Consider the following 19,111-nt stretch of genomic DNA (forward strand, 5'->3'; position numbering starts at 1 on the left):
AGAGGAATCAGGTTGGTGCACACATTAACAGCACCATCACATTTGCTGTTAAATAGGCAGGATACGCTTCAGCACCGCAGCGAGATTTCCATTTGCGCTGGTTTCAGTCGATATATTTTTGCAGTGGAATGCATGCAATTTTTGATGCCTCTCTACCATGCAGCAGAAATGAATTCTTGGCGAAACATGTGACTGCAGTGTGAAGTTTCAAATGTTCCCACTGTCCTGAATAACAGAAGGTGACAGAGAGTTTGTCATGAGTATTTGGGGGGAGTGTAAAGTGAGAATGTGTGGGGCAGTTTGTCAAAGCTCATCCCCTGCCCATAGTCTGACATTTGTCTGATTTACACAGGGAAATCACAGGACACAGCAAAGACAGATGGTGAAACCAATCAGCCTTGGAGTAAAGTTTCCTTACACGCACATAGTCACACAGGCCTGCTCATATAGAAGAAGTTGAGTTAGGTGTCAATCTTCCATTGCTTCGGAACTGAAGTGTTTTCAATCACAGGCAATGTAAAAAAAAAGAAACCCCAAAAACAAACCGAAAATTATCCTTATTCAAATTTTCAAAAAGTGAGACATGCTCCAGGGGGGGTTCATGAGATTTCCCCCACATGTTACAGATAATACAAGACTTTTATTATTACACTTCATTCACACAGTAGAAGAAGAAGTAGCGATGCGACTGGAAGTGCTGATGCGTGGTTGCACATTTGTACACATTGCACAGTGCATCTTAGCGTCAAGACGAAGATTTACATACTGTACACACACATGCCATCCTTTAATGTGTGACAGCAGTCCCAGCAGGCTGCCACTGTAATGCTGCCACAGATATTTAGAACATCACACAGAGGTTGAGCAGAAAGCTGGCTCTCACCAAATGACTATGTGAAACGGCGCAGCGAGGATCAAAGCTAAAGCTGGCTTCACTACTTTGGCCCCATTTCATTTGATGAAGGTGGTCTTTCTGTGTGTAGAGTAGCCGCTAGCTGAATGGTCAGCTGTCAAATCAATCAATCAAGAGAGTGAGGGTGACCTCATGACCAGAAAAAAAACAACAACAGAAAAACTCAGATTTAGTAGTTGCAAATCCTGTTGTCCTTTCATCAGAGGGATTAGAGGGGTGAGAGTGGAGAGCCTTTCAGAGTAAAAACCTCCCTGCCTGCAACTCTGCCTCCACGTCGCCATTTAAAGGAGAAGGACGTTGACGGAGGGTGTGATGCTTCTTCAGTTTCACACAGGCATTCTAACAGATGGCCTGACCCGAAGTGGTCCTTTTCATTTCTCTCCTGGCCCTGTACGGTCAACTAACTGCCCTGCACTCTGACAGCAGCACGCCAATTACAGCTCATGCATTAACCATGAGATATTTTTGTTGTGCAAACAGTCCAAAACAGAGCGACGACGGATTTTATTTCTTAGCTGTTTACGTGCCCATATTTACATTTTCTTTTGTTATATACTCTCTTGCGGGATGACTATGGGAAATGATAAACAGAAAGGCAAAGAGACAGGGATTTTGTGGGGTTGACAGAATCAAATCAGAGAGAAGCAACAAGTCAGAACGATGAATGAGAATGTCTGATGTTTAAAAAGGGAGTGGTGGAGAGAGATTGGGAGGTAGGCACAGAGAGGTTGGAGGGATTTAGCAGATAGGTCTAGTCCCTGTGTAAATATGCCTTATGTAAACCTTTTAATAGATTTCCTGAGGGTTTTAAAAGCAAACCTTTTTCGGCCTGGCCCCCTCCTCACCCCACCTCTTGTCAAATAGTTATAAATGGGCAGCCTTCTCTAATTATTCACACACACACACACACACACACACACACACACACACACACACACACACACATCCCTGTGTAGCCCTGCAGAGACTACAGACTGTTATGTCGGCTTTCTGCTGGGGGGCACTTGAGTATAATTGGTTCTATTTTGCGGGTGACAGCAATGTGAGAGGTCTGTCTGTGCTCTGGCCTAAACAGGATGTTGGATATGGAATGGTACAAGAAGGAAGTTATTTATGCCTTGCTCCTGTTACATCATTTGGCTTTTTCCCTGCGAGTGCTGATTAGGTCGAATTCAGTCCCACCATCACTAACATTCGCTCTGACCTCTCTGTGTCTGCCTCGCCATCCCACCATCCCCTACCCGTGTGCTGCCAAATGCTGTTGATTCCTCCTATCTCTGTCTTTAGTTTCCTGAGCCGAGCTGAAGCTTTGTCAGTTCCCCATGCCGTCTCTCTCTGCCTAATTTTTGTCTCCCTCCCGATTCCTTATTTTTGGGATAAAGTGACAAATTGCCAGTTTGTATGGTCATGGTGATTTGCATGCCTGTTGAGTTTGTTTTTTTCACTTGTGTGTGTGTCTGTGTGTCATGCAGGGAAGCAGTTGTTTCTCACTGTATCAGCTCGTCAGCTCGCATTCACATTCAGTAACTGGCTAAAAAGAAAGACTGCCGCTACCTTTCTTACTTTCTTCCTTTACTTTCACTCTCTTCGCTCTCTCCGTTCCTTGATCTAAAACGAGGGGCAGATTTCTGTGCTGTCCTACCACCACGACTACTGTAATCCACAGACAAGAAGGTTCCGAAAGAATTGTTTCCTCTACGCGCGCCCACAAATGCACAAATTCACTACCAGTGACCAGAGACTACAGGCACAGCTGCATTAGAAGATCTAGAACTAGCTGTGTCTGCCAATAACAGTCATTCTGTCTGCTCATAAGGTGTGTTTGATCAGAGGTAACGTGTTCCACTTAGCATGAGTTAAGTAGTAGGCAGCAGTGAAAGGCACTAAGTGGCGACCTGTCAGGCTAATTGCTGGGACCTCCAGGCAAAGACAGGCAGCAGGACTAACACTGGTTCTGCTGTGTTGCTGCTGGTTCAGCAGCAACATAGAGCAAATGGTGGCTATGCACAGCACCGACATTGATACCTGATAATATATCCCATGGTTATTTCAGATGGCTGAGACAAGCTCCTCTAAGTTTTCATTTTACTGCGGTAAGTTTATGAGTGTATGTATGGGTGTGATGTATGAACGTGTGAGTAAATGGGTGAATGTGTCCCAACAATGTAACCCATTTCACCTTTGTTTTCACCTTTATTTTATCTAATCGTGGCTCTTGTTATTTGGATTTTGCACTCAGCCAAACTGCGAATTCGATTATATGTTGATTAATTGTGCAGCCCAAATTTAGCTCGTCTATTGTTCTTTGATTTTTTTTTCTACAGCAGGTGCATCCATAAATGGTTCTTATCACAAAATATTCAAGAAATTAAAAGAAAAATGTAGATGTAACTTTTACAAATTAAAGTAAAACTTTGACATGAAAATGTCATTTAAAGAAGTTACTGAAAATTCTTGTTTCCATCCACCTCTTCCTCATTCTCATCACTCTCCTAAAGGTTGTCCCACACTATCCTATATATAGCTACCACAGTTTCACAGCAACAGAACACCTATACAGCTCTGGCTGCCATTAAATAAGAGGGGAGGAGAGGAGGAGAGGGAGACGGGGGAGGGCAATGCCATTTGTCAGAAAAAGGCAAGAAAAGAAAAAAGAAATACAGACAGAGGACATGAAGTTGCACAGAGGTGCTGAGTGAGAAGATGTTCAAAATAAGAGTGTACCGTACACTGCTCAGCCTAAGAGGCCGCTCTGAAAAAACACACTGCTACTGTCTTGCCTATCCTCCTCAGACAACACATTTCCTCCACATACCCACACTTCTGTGAGCTTGTCTTAGCATATCTCCGTCTCCACTGCTCTCCAATATCTCCTCTCTCTCACCCATCTGGTCGCACTATCAAGCGAAGCACAAATCAGACTTTCTTTTTTTCCTCTCCCTCTCTCTCCTCTGGGAGGCTGTCTCCCTTTTTCTCGAAATCTGGTGCAGCCTTCTGCGTTCCTGCTGGCAGCAAGGCATTGACAAATGGCTGCTCTGCGCACCCACTGACGAGCAATCGCACCAACTGACACTGTAAATCCCCCTTGGATAAGAAAAGTGAGACATGATGTTCCTGGCTAAGTCACACTGGGGTATATACAACACCAGTCAGCTCGCCTCCCCAGGGTATATAGAAGAGATGGCGTTAAAGCTCACTGTTGATACATCATAACGCTGCACTGTGGTTTTAATGAGCTGATAAGTTGAGATGTTGAATGAATGATGAAATGATACATGTTACATGTGAGTTATTCCCTCTGTGGCTAAAATAGGATTGTTATTGCTTGAACATATAGTACCATTATATGAAATATAACCGGGCACTTAGATACTTCCTCTCTGCCTAGCTCATCTTCCTTTGCCTATTAGTAATTTAGGAAAGAAATGAAAGTAGAATAAGTAGGTAGGTAGAGCGAGGATAAAGAGGGGGGTTTTCAAAGGTAGAGAGGTTTGAAAGAAGAGATTATATGGAGAAAGATAATGAGAACTCATATCACATGGAGGAGAGCAGCAAAAAATGGAAGACAAGGTTCATATGATCTAGATTCCGGCCTCATCAACTACTGTAATGAGGGTTTGTATAATCTGCCATCTGTCCTACAATTACATGTCTCCTGTCATGCCAGAGTTATAATATGTGGGGAGGGGGTGGTGGATATGGCTGCAGTGCATACGTGGAAGTGGGGAACGTGAGGCAGAGCACGAAGGATGAGATTTATTTATTTATTTATTTATTTTTATCCCCTGCCACAAGCTGTCAATCACTCATCTGACTGTAACAAGAAGCCGCTAAGAGAAATCACATAGGGAACAGTAAGGAGATACAAATATCATCCTCCCCCAGTCTAGTCACTCTCATATGATACAGTGGGATGATTGAAGGTGGGGAGACAAGAAAAAAAGAAAGATCTAAGTCCTCCTCCAGTCTTTTCACTGCATGTGTTTTTGTGTGAGGAGCCGGCTTTGACGACTGCTCCCACCTGAGTCATGTGTCTGTGCTGTGCCACAATGTCTTCCTCACTCCCCTCTCGAGTGGGAAATAATAGGCTGTCCAAAGCTGCAATGCCAAAAGTACACACTTAAAGAAACACCTACTGCATCTCCACATCTGCAGCCTTGTCTTTATAAGAGACAGTACACCAGACATTTGAGTCAGTCAGTCAACCAGGAGACCGTATTCCTCTGTATCCATCTGTATTTGGTTTAACAGCTTCTCAATAACTTGATCATTTCACATTTATAACATATCTGGGATGATTCATGCTAAATCTGTGCTCACTGTGGTTTTAATGAGGAACAGTAACATGGAAGGAAAATCACAAAAGTCCACCTAATATCAAAGTCTACAAAGATTTAAGTATCATTAATCCCTCTTACCATCACTGTCTTTCTGCTCGTGACTAAATAAAATTGTTCATTACGTCCAAATTCTCTCTATGGATCCATATCGGCTTTGCTGGAAATGACTGTTTATCCCTTCTCTCTTCCTCTTAAAAGGAAAAGTAGGCCAGCTCTGTCTCTCTGACTCCCATCCCATGTCAGTGTCCTTGACTTGCTGGTGTCCTTGACAGATACCCAGAGTACGTCCACTCTACAGCCACATGTCTGCACTAATCCACAGCCACCGCTGGATAAGTTCACCAACCAGGGATGCTCATTAAATCGCCAGTCTTGGCTGCAAACAACCTGCTTGTGCCAACGCAGGCCAGAATCACAGCACTTTATTAAAAATATATTACCTTTTCCTCTCTGTCTCATCCCTATCTCTCCATCGGTGCATGCGTTAGAAGAAAATACAGTCAGCATCCTCTCATTTCGCTCGTGCACGACAGCTTTGTGTGTGCCGCTTGTATGAATGCTTCTGGATGCCCGTGTGACCTCTGTCAGTCTCTGACAGCTGGCATATGGTACCACTCTACCTCCACCAGCCTGAGTCTATGCCTCTGACAGTGCGAGCTCACTGGCCCCTCAGACCTCTGCCATCTTGGCTGTGCACCAGGAAAACAAGTTAGTGCTGGTAATTAGGACACGTAGCTAGTGAGAAAAGAAGAAGAGCTGCTGCACTCGGTGGTTTCTGACAGACTTGGCTCAGGCTTAACATAGCAGAAGTCTGGCATTATACAAAGAGAGAAGTTTATAGAGATGTATAAAGAATTTGAAAGAATTATGCTGGATTTGCAGAATATTCGCAGGAACTAAATGGCGTGTTGCTTTACGAGTAGGCTGGAAATGAGTCAAAGAAATGGCTTCTTGACTTCTACAAGCGAGCTTTGATGCTAGTCACGCTTAATGCAAAACGTAATTGCTGTGGATGTTGCAAAATTTATTTCCCTTTTGAGGCTGTTTCGCTTTTCCGATCCAAACCATAAATAAGAAATATTGGTTGGTCAATGAAATCATGTACAAGCTTCTGAGTGCAAAGGCATCCTGTGGTTTTAACAGTTTTCACATACAAAATGATAAAAGACAAGCCAGAAAAAACAAAACAAAACAGGATGTTCATAATAAAATCGTTCCCTGTGATCAGGCCATGAAATCCATTTACATTTATGCAATTAGTCCAAATGGTTCAGATTCAGATAGCTGGCTTGGCTGCCGTCCTAGCTTGGCTGTTTCATATCAATGTGACTTCTCATTTTCTAAGTAGCACCATTTTAAATTATGCCAAAAGCATCGTCCACATTTAGATTCAGGCATCTCAAATATTCAGGCAACAGATGTTTATAGACTACATTACATTAAAAACAGATATCCACATGTTACAACTCTCAAAGCCAAAATGACAATCCAGCAGCTTAATTGTCATTGCTTACTATGCTAGAAACAAAATAACAAAACAGGGGGATGTGGGTTTATGAATGTATTTTTGCATTATACATATATATGTGACTTCTTGGATGATTTTGTGTTTGATGCATTGTGCTGCAAAGGGAAGGCATGCTGACAAAGGCAGGCTAACTCAAGACCAGCTCACCCAGGAGTGCGCTGACATAAAACAACAGCTACTGTAACATTATCAGGCACATACTGTGTTCGGCAGCCCTGTGATGCTGCCTCCCGCAGAAGATTACATGCGTAATGCTTTGCAGAAGCAGCCAGACAGCTGATTACAAGGCAGCAAAAAAAGTAACAGTATCTCTGCAGTCCAACTGGTTGACTTGAAAATAACTTTTGCAACAGTAACTTCCTATTATCTCTCTCATGCTATATATGAACTGTTGAGATTCTTTATAGTTCACCTAGAACAACACACTGTGGTGCTCAGCAGAGATAGTTAAACTCTACCCCAGGTAGCACACGACTAATTGCAGACACACACACACACACACACACACACACACACACACACACACACACACACACACACACACACACACACACACACACACACAATCCTTTAATTAAACTCTGCTGAACAAGTTACAAATCTAGTTCCTTATCGCAACTCTGTGACATAATTGCTCCATCTGCTGCTCCCTTTGTTACAGTGGTTGTGTAAACGACATCAGTAAGTGAGCGGAGAAATTAGGATGAATCACATCATCTTGTAATCTTCAGGTCCTAGGTGCCTTTAAATATAACCTGCTAATGGCTCTGGCAGAAATATTATCACCCCCTCGTCATAACCATTAGGTACATTTTGCTCTTCTGATAATAGGACCAGAGAGTGACTGTTCGACCTTGTCACCTGCTCTTAAAAAGGACCCCTGAAAGAAAATGAACCAAAGATATCTGCTGCTAAATTACATAGCATTCCTATTCAAGTGGATGGGAAAGTGTGTTCAGACAAACCACAGATAAAGAGCCATTAATAAAAACGTTTCCACAAAGGTTAATCGCTGAAACTTTGGTGTGTCCCTGTGTGTGACTGGCCTTGCCCGGTTTAGCTTATGAGTCACACAATGGCAAAGCAACTGAGGCACCTCGAAAAAATAATAATGCTTATCACTCTGAAAGATTGAAGAGAGAGGTTAAAAGGAAGATAACTGAGGGATAAGTGGAAGGCCGAGAAAGAAGAAAAGAAAAAAAAGAAAAGGAAAGACAATAATTTGGATTACCTCTGGTTTCCATGGAAATTTCTTGTGCTGCTGGCTGAGAAACTTCCGGATGCGGGTATTGTCTCTGCCATCGGCCCCTCCTGCGATTGGCTCATCATCCTTAAAAAAAAAAAAAAAACAGACACAAGGACACATTTATTCCTCCTTAACTGCAGAGCCGAAATACCAACAAAAAACAAATGAATGGCGGTTTTAAATCTGAGTGGCTAAAGGCTAAAGTCATGCAGGCATGAATCCAAACATCCACCACTGAGGTAACCTGACTCTTCTCCATAAGATACATACAGTAGCTAATTGATATATGAGATGATGCATCATTAGCTAAACCACAACCATTTCTAATTAACAGAGGCGTTACGCAGCATGTACTGTGCATTGCACACAGCTGAGAATAACACAAACACACACATACATGCATATCAAGAAAGAGCAGGACAAGGAAACAGGGTCATTTCCCCAGAAGGCTACTATTAAGAATCTCTTCTTCACCATTCACTCCTAATCCAGCGTTTGACTGGCCAAAACCCCTAATCTCCAACATACTCTAACCATCCACCCTGCCGGCCAAAACCTCCTCTCCAGGGAGCCTGAACTCTCCCCCTATATGGGATTTAGCCCGGTGCTCCGGCCAGAGCACCGCAGGGCTCTTTCTCTGTGGTCTGCTAAGAGGCATGTTAATGCTGCGGTGTGACGGGCAGGACAGAGCAGAGAAGAGCGCAGGTTTTCAGCCAACTGCGAGGAGATAAAAAAGACTGCCAGGATCCCAGAGGAGGAACTGAGTCGCAGAGCTGTTAAATGAATGGCGAAGCATCCTCCATTTAGCAGGGATGTCAAGGAGAGACGTACCTCCACTGAGGCAAGCTGGAGAGGTTTTCAGCACCCCTGAAATGAAGGGCTTTTGTTGAGGAGGTGCCAATGTTTGAGAAAGAATCAAGGCAGGAAAAGGAAATTTTGTGAGTGAAAGAGGCAAAGAGAAAGAGCTGTCGAACACCAAGCCTTTGATTACTTTTTTAACTTCCAAGGGAGAGCAATGAAGGAAGGCAGAGAAAGGTAATGATGAAGAAATGTGACAAGAGACTCCCCTCACGTCTGTCACCGGAGGAGCATAAAGCGCCTGTTGTTCGTGTGTATCCCACAAACAGACTAGCTTTATCTGACACACAAACACTCACCAGTAGATCCACTCAGTGAAGGACAACATTCATATTGCATCAGCTGCTCTCTCCCATGAAACAAAGACAGCAGCAGAATAAAAGTATGAGACGGGGCTCAGCAGTCAGTAAAATATAAGGCTTAGAAGAATCATGAATTGTGAAAACACTGGGAAACTAGATTTCTATGGAAGTGCACTGCGTTCACAAAAGACACAAGAATTTTGGAGACCCTATCTCGAAATGATGACTATCTCTTCAGAGGCATCACGGAGCTACCTGAGTTGACTGCCTCTCTCCATGTGCCCACTAAAGCAGGGTGAGCAGCAGCAAAGACCCTCCAAGGGTACAGAACAGACCAGGCATCGATGACAACAGACGAAACATTGATTAACTCAGACACAGCATGAAAATGAGGAGCTGGGGTGGAGGCGGGTTGCAGAGGAAGCAGCAAGGCTAGGCAGGCTAATGCAGCATCAATAGGGCGCCCTGTATGAGAGTTGTTTTGAGATTTGAGAGTCAACTGAGCCACCATTTATATCTATTTATTGTTTTTTTTCTTCCGTGAATGCAATGTGTACATTTCAACATTTCAAAACCTGATTTTTCAACACATTTGCTGAAAAGCTTGTGTGATGCTGCAGCCGCAGATTACCATTCATTAGTGCCACATTTCTAGAACATTCAGTGCTAGTAAAGTTCGTACATAATGACCTAAAAGGGGACAAAACATCTTCTGCAGTCTGTAATGTTTTTTGCATTCACGTCCTTGCATCTCTGTTTCCTCATTAACACTTTGCACCACTGAGTGCAAAGCAAAGTGTTTTCTTGGTTTCTTTCAAACCTCTTTCTAGTTGCTGTTTCTATCACTTCTAGTAAAATTTAGACCTTGTACTGTCTCTGTGACATTGCTGTGCTTACTGTGCACAAACCAAGAGCAAAGAGCTTTTTGTTCCTGTCTGTGACAGGCAGTTACTTTACGACTAATCAGCTTTCTCTATTAGAACAGGTGCCATGACTGATTGAATGAAGATGAAAGATAATCCATATATCTAAAGGACTTTGTGATCTGTGGTTACTGATTATAATTTAAAGAGCCAATGTTTTAGAAATAATTTGTTGTCAACACTAAAAGTCCCAACTCTAAATCACTGCTGGAGCTTGGATTGTAATTCACACAGACACCACTTCCCTACACTTTCCTAAAGCGCTGCCTCAGCTCGATCCAACTCCAAGTCTGCTTATCGATGCAATACTAAAAGGTACAGTTAAACTCATTGACCCGAAGTTGCACTACATCCTTCATCAGCTGTATCTCTTTTTCCTCTACATTGTGTATTGACTTTACACTTCAGCAAGATGTTGTCGTTACTTACAGCCTACTACAAATACTTGTAACATTTGCATGAGTCATTATTTCAGAGTTATAATCTCTAATTCATAAGCAGATCTTATACGTTTTTTAAGATTTTTCTGGCACTGGGCCCAGAACAGTGTTATCATGTTTCACTGATAATTAAAGTTGATGCTAAGGGGCCTGTCAAACGGCCTTATGTATTAAACATTGCATCAAGGCAAACCATGGAATATCAATCAGACTGATGAGTATGCAGTGATGCAGTGTTTCCACTACAAACAGTTTGCAGCAGTGGCCTGCAGCAGCAACAATGATTGCCGCTCCATCCAAAATGATTCAGAATCTTAGGAAATGTCATGAAGTTGAATTTACACGACTTTGCAGAGGGCTTTGAATTTGAAGCGAAGGATACAGGAAGTGGACACGTCCATGCTCACGTCCGATCTGGTCAGATGTCTTCAGTCTATGCGCGTGATGAGAGGGAGAGAGGTTTTTATTCTCCCATCTGAATTTAATTCATATCAGTAATTTCACCTTAGAGACTATATTTTTGACCATGACCATCAGTACTTGGAAAAACTTTTGCTCCTTGCTAAATTTTGTTTTTGACACAAGGGGCCTGGCAGTGGACGGCCCATTTATCATATGTTTACATTGCTATTTACTTTGACTTTCCCTCAAACAGAATGACAAATGGTCTAGAGCAATGTGGGCATTTGTCTGCTATGGGAGCAATGCATCAGGGACAGAAAGACTGAGGGAGAGTTGCAATTAATTACAGCTAAACTAAGTTGTTTCATGTATGATCACGCACGGCAGCGCTGTTAACCACAAAAGAATTGATTGATAGATGAGCTTGTCTGATCAGTGAGCTTCCGTCACTTATATCCATCCATCCCACCAGTCAAACACCTCGCTGTAGTGGGTGCTGGCCTCCCACTTGTTTCCCTCCAGACTCCCCACGTTCATACAGCACAATTCAAATGATGACCTTGCTGATCCTAGCCCAGAGAAACAGCTGGAGCCAGTGTCCTAGAATACCAATGAGCTTAATTAATCTCCCTTATTAAATACAAACAAGCAGCAGTCTGCAGCAAAGGAGGAGGGAGTGGGTGAGAGAGAGAGAGAGAGAGAGAGAGAGAGAGCAGAGCAGAGCTTGTTCCACGAATCTCTTCACCCATCCACCCACCATGATAACCCCTGTGAATGAGCTCAGCTCAGGCAGCTCCCAGAAGTCCACAAATCAAAGTTTCATTTCCAGCGACCTGCAATATGAAAGTTAATAACTAGAGTGGAATAATTACATTATTCTCATTTTTTCATTCATGTTAACCACCACTGAGATATACAGTATGTTAATTAGTCACAGCATAATAATAATAGATTATATATAATATATTGCCATTTTTCATCCTGTGGTCTCACTGAATCAACAGTGGCTCCCGGTCACTGGATAATCTCTCATTAATACGCGCGACTGCAGGCAAAGATACCTGGATGGCATTTACTGTAGCAATGACTAATCACAACGATTCACCACCACAAAGAAAAGCTGCGATGTGTCCCCCATCTGTGATAGTGATGTTTCTAAATTATAGTATGATTTTGATAATGCACACAGATGTTCAGAAACATCACAACAGGCATCAGGCAGTGCTGGGTACCAGACCAGACATTTCCAATCTATGTGACAAGATGTCAACGGTTTTGATGCGTAACCTGAGAAAGATAGCAAAATAAGAGAGATGGGTGAAATGAAGGGAAAAGACAGAGAGGATAAAGAGAGAATAAAGCAGCACAACACAATGGAGATGAGCAGGAACAAATACAAAAGTGAGAAAAAGTGACCCATAGAGCAATAAAGAGAAAAAAGAGTGACTCAGAGAAGCCATTTGAAAGGTTCTGCACAGTAGCTGTGTCAGTCTGCTCCTCAGAAATCCCTCTGGCACAGAGAAAGTCTGAAGCGTCTGCAGACTGCCAAAATCTTTTTCCAACCTCTCTTTAGTGAACAGACCCAACACACCAGGTTCTGCTTGGTTTCAGAGCAGTACCACAAAGCTCTGTGAAGTATTACACACTCACCCACACTGTGGCTCGGTATGTGATGTGACTGCAACTGAAAAGATTGATTCTCAGTTCATAATTCTCAGGATACACTGGGTTCCATAGATATAGTGTTTCTCTACGCAACAGTTGTAGGGGGAAACAACAACATCCTGATCCATCAAATCCTTCTTAAAAATTTTCTGAAATACATAATGCCTCTCCAGTGCTAGGATAACGCAAAGCAAGCCACAGCAAGTTCTTATGGCCACAGCAAGGCTTTCCCTTACTGCTTCCACACAATAATATCAACTACTACACTTATTATTAAAAAGCCTGCAATAGTAACGAAACCTAGTACACGTTTACTCCTATCATGTAAGGTTAACTTCACAGTTCTAAGTCCAATTCAAAAAAGGAAAGAGAAGTGAGTGCATTGGTCTGATTTTTTTGTGATTCCATCCATTCTGCTGTTTTCTAGTAGTTGTTTGGAATCTTTAGATTGATTGAGGATAAGCAACCGTGACTCGGGGGTCATCTAAGCACTGAAGCATTTTGAGGAAAGCTGAAGATGGCGGCACTTTTCACATGTTGGTGTCCAAGGGTATTTTAGTAACAAAGAAAGCAGTGCAGGGGACAAACAGGAAACCTGTGATTTTCCAAAATACTCTACAGAAGGGAGTCGGATAAAGACAGAGATGATGTGTCTCACTTTTATTTCTCTGGGTCCGACCTTGGAGGACCAATTATGGCATCTCAACACAGGGAGGCAGAAAATAACTTAATTACCCTGACAAGAGTCTTGTGGGGATTCAAAAGCGTGTTTATGCAAGTCCTTTGACGCTTTCATGGGGAGAGGAGCACAACAAGGCTCACTGTGATTATTAGAAATGTCTTCAACATGGCCCAAATGCACCTGGTCCTCCACTACCCACCAATATGCTCCATGGCAACAGCACAAACCTCTGTGAAACTGTGTTCCCACATGGCGCAATAAAATTCATGTGTTCCTACTCGTGCTGCGACACCAGTTTCATCACTCTGGTATTATTTTGTGTTTCAAAGTATATCTTGTTTTCAGAGGCTGAGAGGAGAGACAGAGATGTGAAGGATGAGTCAGTCGTTGGCCTTTGATCCGCACGCAAATGAAGATTACTTATGAGTAGTTATTGTTCTCCATAACAAAAGATCAGTACAGTTCAGTGCTTTTATTGTTGTATTTAATAAGATATTTAAAAATACAGCAAATTAACACAGCCAGAGACAAGGCTGCTTTCAGTCAATTTGTGTGTACTCACTCCGTAGGTAAATTGAACAATTAGTGCCTGCAAAGCTGTTCATTTCCCATAACACGAGATCATTTAGTGCATTTTGCAATGGAGCCCATTGTTCTTGGAAAGCTGGGAGAGCTTCCTGACGAAAGCTGGCCCCTGTGATATATGTCCAACACTGGCACATCAGCCAACACCTCTGGAAACTGAAATGTAATGTTTGCCTGTAGACTGCCATATGTTGATGCGGCTGCTGCGCGTGCTGGTTAATGGATAGGATTGTCCCGGGAACCGCCTCAGTGATCCTGGATCAGCACTCGTGAGCGCTGAGCAAGTATGAATAAATCTGCACCCTGATCTCACAATCAGCCGTTCTAGTCTATTTCCGTAAGAATGCAGCTTTGGGAGCCCCAATACTTTTACAACCAAATCCCTATCCCTTTGAACAAAATGGCTGGCATTGCTGAATAGAAATCAGCCCAAGTGCATTCAGTTAAACTATTGCAGAACAAATCCCAGCCAAGAGCAACTATTTTTGTCTCGCCCCTTGCATTATTCATGTAAGAAATTACATGCCGGTCAATGGAACAACAGTGGAAGGGCTGAGTGAGGAAGAGAGGGAGAAAAATGGAACATAAATAAGGGACGGCTGCAGTCGATAATAGGAGTGATAGAGTCAGTGGCTCCAATTCATTGGTTGGAAGATTAATGGTGCAGAGATGAATACAGCAGGGAGACAATAAGACACAAAGGAGAAGAAGGGGGGGGGGGGGGTGATGGACGGATGGTGAGAAGAAAAACTGCAGACAGTCGAGAGAGAAGAGGGAGAGGATGAGCAATTATTATCCTGCATGGGTACTACTTATGTGTACACTGATTTTAATGTGATGATGATGGTGTGTGTATATAAGCCTGCTGGGATTGTATGTGTGTGCCCATTGTAATTTATTGATTGAGGCCTGCATGGGGAAAGGTAGCAGGGCTTCTGTCATGGTTGAGTCCTCATCAGTACAGCAGCAGAGATGTAAGAACATGGATGTGAGGAGGAGTGCATTCTCTCCGGGGATCAACTGCGGTCTGAAGAGCGTGGTCTCTGATTTGTTCACTCATTTATTGTCTCTGTTGAAAGTTTATTTGTTGTCTAAGTACATTTTACAGGAAGAACATGCAAAGCAGACCTACAAGTGAATCTAAAAAAAAAAAAGCCGCAGCAATGCATCAAAAACATTTGGCTGAACAACTGAGAAAGGGCTTTTGTGTTAGGCTGAGGGGTGGAGAGACAGAGCACGCAAAGCTTAAACCCTCTGTTTGATAGCTTGTAATCTTTGCACTGTAATTAAAACTGTCTGAGAGGTGCTTCAGTAAAGCCTTAGGAAAAATATTCTGTGGAAAGACAGCTAAAGGTGCCTTTAATAATTATACATTCAATGGTTGTAGTGCTTGAACAAGATAGAGGTCAGAGGAGTAGAGAAGTGGTGTGAAGGGGCTGATGACAGTGAAAACAGAAATCCAGCATCTGAGTTTGAATCCAGCCCTATGCCACGCTCTCCCTTTGTTAAAAAAAAAATGCTGCATTTTTTTTTTTTTTTTTTTACAAAGCAACAAAATGCATTATTCTGTACCTTTTCTAACACAGTAAGGTTTTGGAGGAAAAAGGAGAATAAAGAGCTGAGGTTTATCGTCCGTATTAGGCCTGGGTTTCCTGTCCAAGCTGATAACTACTGATGGGGTGTGACACAGGGCAGCTGGTAAACAGAACAGGCAAACAGTCAACTGCCAATCATCCTCGACCTGCCTGGTACTCAGTGACCTAATCAACACCGAGTCTGCTGCAGAGAAACCGAGGCAGTCTCAGACAGAGATGGACACAGATACACAAACCGACAAACAGATTGGCCATGCTCTAAGGAGGCAAGTATGTTCAGTAATTATCTTGTGTGCGACATTTTTTCCTTAACTCTGTTTCTCATCCCCAAGCAGGTATAGAAAACAAATAGATGGACAGATAAATGTTTTTTTTTTTTTCCCCACAAACTGTTTGACTTTTTTCTTTTTTAAAAAACAAACAATCCTATCAGCACTGGCCGCAATGTGCTCAGAGTACAGCCACATATGAAAAAGCACCTGGCAGAGCAGAGCCCTTCAAAGATTTTTAAAAGGCTTAACTCCTTCAGAAAAGAACGCAGGACATCGGCCTCTTTTTCAGAAGAAAAGGTTTTTCTCAGGGAGCTGGTGGTTTTCCTGCAATACCAACAAGAATGGAGAGAAACAATAAAGCAACCATATAACATTTGGTTTTGTTAGTAAATGTGCAGAAGTAAATTAGAGCAGTATAATACTGGCAGTGATGAGAACAGCAACATTATGCACGAGGGCCTGTGTGTCACATCAGGCAAATTTTAGGAACATCTGGTAAGTGTTTGCTTGTTTTGCACTTTCCACAAGCTAACCAGCAGATTTGGACAGAAGGAAGCACAGGCTAATGTGAATTTGGGTGTTCATAAGGATTAACTGTGTAAAACCACATAGAAAGTAATAGCTTAAGCAAATTTGCCACTTGGGCCAGACAACAACATTTTTTTTTGTATAGTCGTTGTTTGTGTGTGTATGTGTTTGAAATTCTATTTTGCGTTCTTTCTGCAGGTGTTAAAATTGCACATGGAGTCTAAACCCCTGCTTGCGTTACTTTTCTTTCCAACAGGTGACGCAGGGCGATAGATGGAGCACTGGAGTACACTGAAGTACTGTGATGATTAAACCCATGCTGGAGGTACTGTTCTGTCTTCATTGCTTTCTCCGTGCGTAGCTATGTAGCCTTGCATGGAGAAAGTCAGTATTTATGTGTCGAAAATGTGTGCATCAAACTGTGTGTTAGTCGCACATGTCATCCAGAACCTTAGCAAATCTGGTCGTATGACATCAAAGCATAAATGCAAAATACTAAGTGACTCCCTCCTCCAACTCTATGTAAGACCAAGGATGTAACACGAGGTAACACTCCATCCATGCCCCACACACACAGCTCTACATCACGTATCTCATTAGTTGGTTACATACGCTGAAGTGAATTATGAAAGAGCCTGTGTAAAGTTTAATAACAGGAGATACTAGGAAACGTTGAGCCTTATATCTCGAAGTGAGCCATCATAACCTCACCCACAGTCAATAATGAATAGCAATTCACATGAGCACTAACACACTCCCATCCCATAGCTCACATGCGCAGACATTCATTTCATTTCCACACTGATCTATGTAGATGGAAAAATGCATTTACAAAATTCTTGCATGAGTCTTTTCTTCCTGCTCCAAGTCGATGTCAACACAACAGTACAAACCCACACACCCATGTTAATGGGTGTGTGGGTTTGTCAGTGTGTGGCTGCATCAGTTTGGCCTTTGCTCACATGTGTACAGTACACAAAAACATGCACAGTTTCATTCTTCATCATAATAAAAACTGGCTTCAGGAGGAAGTTGTTGCCAGTAGCAAGGTGGTAGAAGGTGGTCGAATCTTCATCATCTGTGATCATAACTTACGACAACACAGAAAGAGGACCCCGACCGCTATTATGGAGAGATTAGCAATGCCTACAATCAATACTTGAATCTTCCTATCTTACCCCTGCTGAATAAATACATTGATGGCAGCACTCATACAGGAGGTCTACGCGTCTCTTTCTTGCTCTGAATATGTTAAGAACATTGATAACACTCAGCAAGTCAGACATTATCACAAAAAAAAAAAAGCGGCTCACCAGTCTCCTACTAAGATAACATTCTGAGCTTATTAAGAGGAAAGATACTGAATAAGTGGATGTTCCGTTCTATTAGAAATTAAAGCATTTTTGCTTGTAAAGATGAAAAAGATTACATATACTACATACATGTGTGCAGCAGTGGGGAAAAAAATACACTAACCTCTCTGTTCTAACAGGGTTTCCCTCACGTGTCATAACAAGATAAACACACTGTAAGCACTAACACTTACAATGACTCCATGCCATTTAGACGTCCCAGTGAACCAGGCCATGCCAGCATACACAATTATCAGTGTCCGTCACAGGCACATCCACATCTAAATCGAATGGAGCCATTAGTTACACCTATGTTTGACAAGTCAAAATGTCTGCTGTGTGAAAGGTCAGGAGGCGAGCGGTGCGCGTGGTGTGGTTCTGCTGTCAGCCTGGAGCGCGCGGAGGAAAGCGACAGGCACTGTGCAGCAGTTTCAGCTGTTGTCAATTGACAATTACCGCTCATGGCTATTTATCTCCCCTGCAGTGAGCGGCACGCCAACAATATGTTTTGTGGAGCAAGAAGAGAAAACATTCTCAGAGTATTATTTGTAGTCAATGTTCACTTTGTGTTTTCGGAGCTCTATCTTACCTGCACGTGTATTCTGTTCAGTAGATCAACCCCTGCACCCATCCCTTGATTCTTCACCTAAAGCAAATCAAGGGCATTTCTGTTCTGCCCTAATGCCATGGGCGTTCAGGGTGCTTACCACGAACTGCAGCATCCCCAGTTTGAGTCTTGATGCACATCACTGTCTCTCTGCCTGCATTTATTTACAGAAAAATAAAAAAAAATAAAAAAATAAAAACAAGGGCAGTTTTGACTGTTAAGTGTTTTTATAAAACTCTGAAAAATAAGAATGTTGTGTAGTCATAAATGCAGCCATGCGTTTAAGTACATGCCACTACACAAACCTGAACTTACAGCTAACAAGATATATTGACTGTGTAATGTGTGTTGAAGCACATTTCGCATGCAGTATCTGTGATATGTAGGTTCCTTACTGCCTGCCCGGATTCAGGAGCTGACATTTCTGCTGACCTGCACTCCCAAGCTCTCTGTCCCGCTTTAGTCTTTTTCTTTCTCCATCCTTCTTGCTTAGGCAATTTTCCAGCTCTTTCCCCTCTTCCTCTTAAAAACACTGTTAATTTAGTGTGATCTAACTTTTTCTCTGACTCCAGAGAGAAAAAAATGAAAACTTAATACAAAATCACCCCATTCCTGAGTAGATGTATGAACGACCACTTATTATGTAAGCTCTTTAAGTGCACTTAGGAATGTTTGCCAAGCAGTCTATTTCAAGTCTCCTTAAAGACCTTGTACAACTCAAAACTAACAAGGATTAATGGTAGCAGGGTAAGAAACGATCCATCAGAACAAATCCTCTCCTTAGCTTTTCCATCCAAGCTAAAGACTGATAAAAAAAAATAATATTCTGGAGAAAAAGGAAAACAGAGATTTAAGTGAAAAAAAAAGTTCCAG

At 42.4% G+C, this 19,111-nt stretch overlaps 1 protein-coding gene across 1 annotated transcript in view; it reads right to left on the minus strand.

The window, feature by feature from the left end:
* b4galnt4a (beta-1,4-N-acetyl-galactosaminyl transferase 4a) overlaps positions 1-19,111 on the minus strand; it is a 126,537-nt gene that overhangs the window by 47,233 nt on the left and 60,193 nt on the right. The window contains exon 3 of the mRNA XM_071503543.1: positions 8,013-8,111. Coding sequence (XP_071359644.1) covers positions 8,013-8,111 — 99 coding nt within the window. The remainder of the gene's footprint in view (positions 1-8,012; positions 8,112-19,111) is intronic.

This window comes from Trachinotus anak, unplaced genomic scaffold, assembly GCF_046630095.1.
Source record: "Trachinotus anak isolate AG129_WGS33_773 ecotype Australia unplaced genomic scaffold, CSIRO_AGI_Tana_v1 ptg000002l, whole genome shotgun sequence".
In the NCBI taxonomy this organism is placed as follows: domain Eukaryota; kingdom Metazoa; phylum Chordata; class Actinopteri; order Carangiformes; family Carangidae; genus Trachinotus; species Trachinotus anak.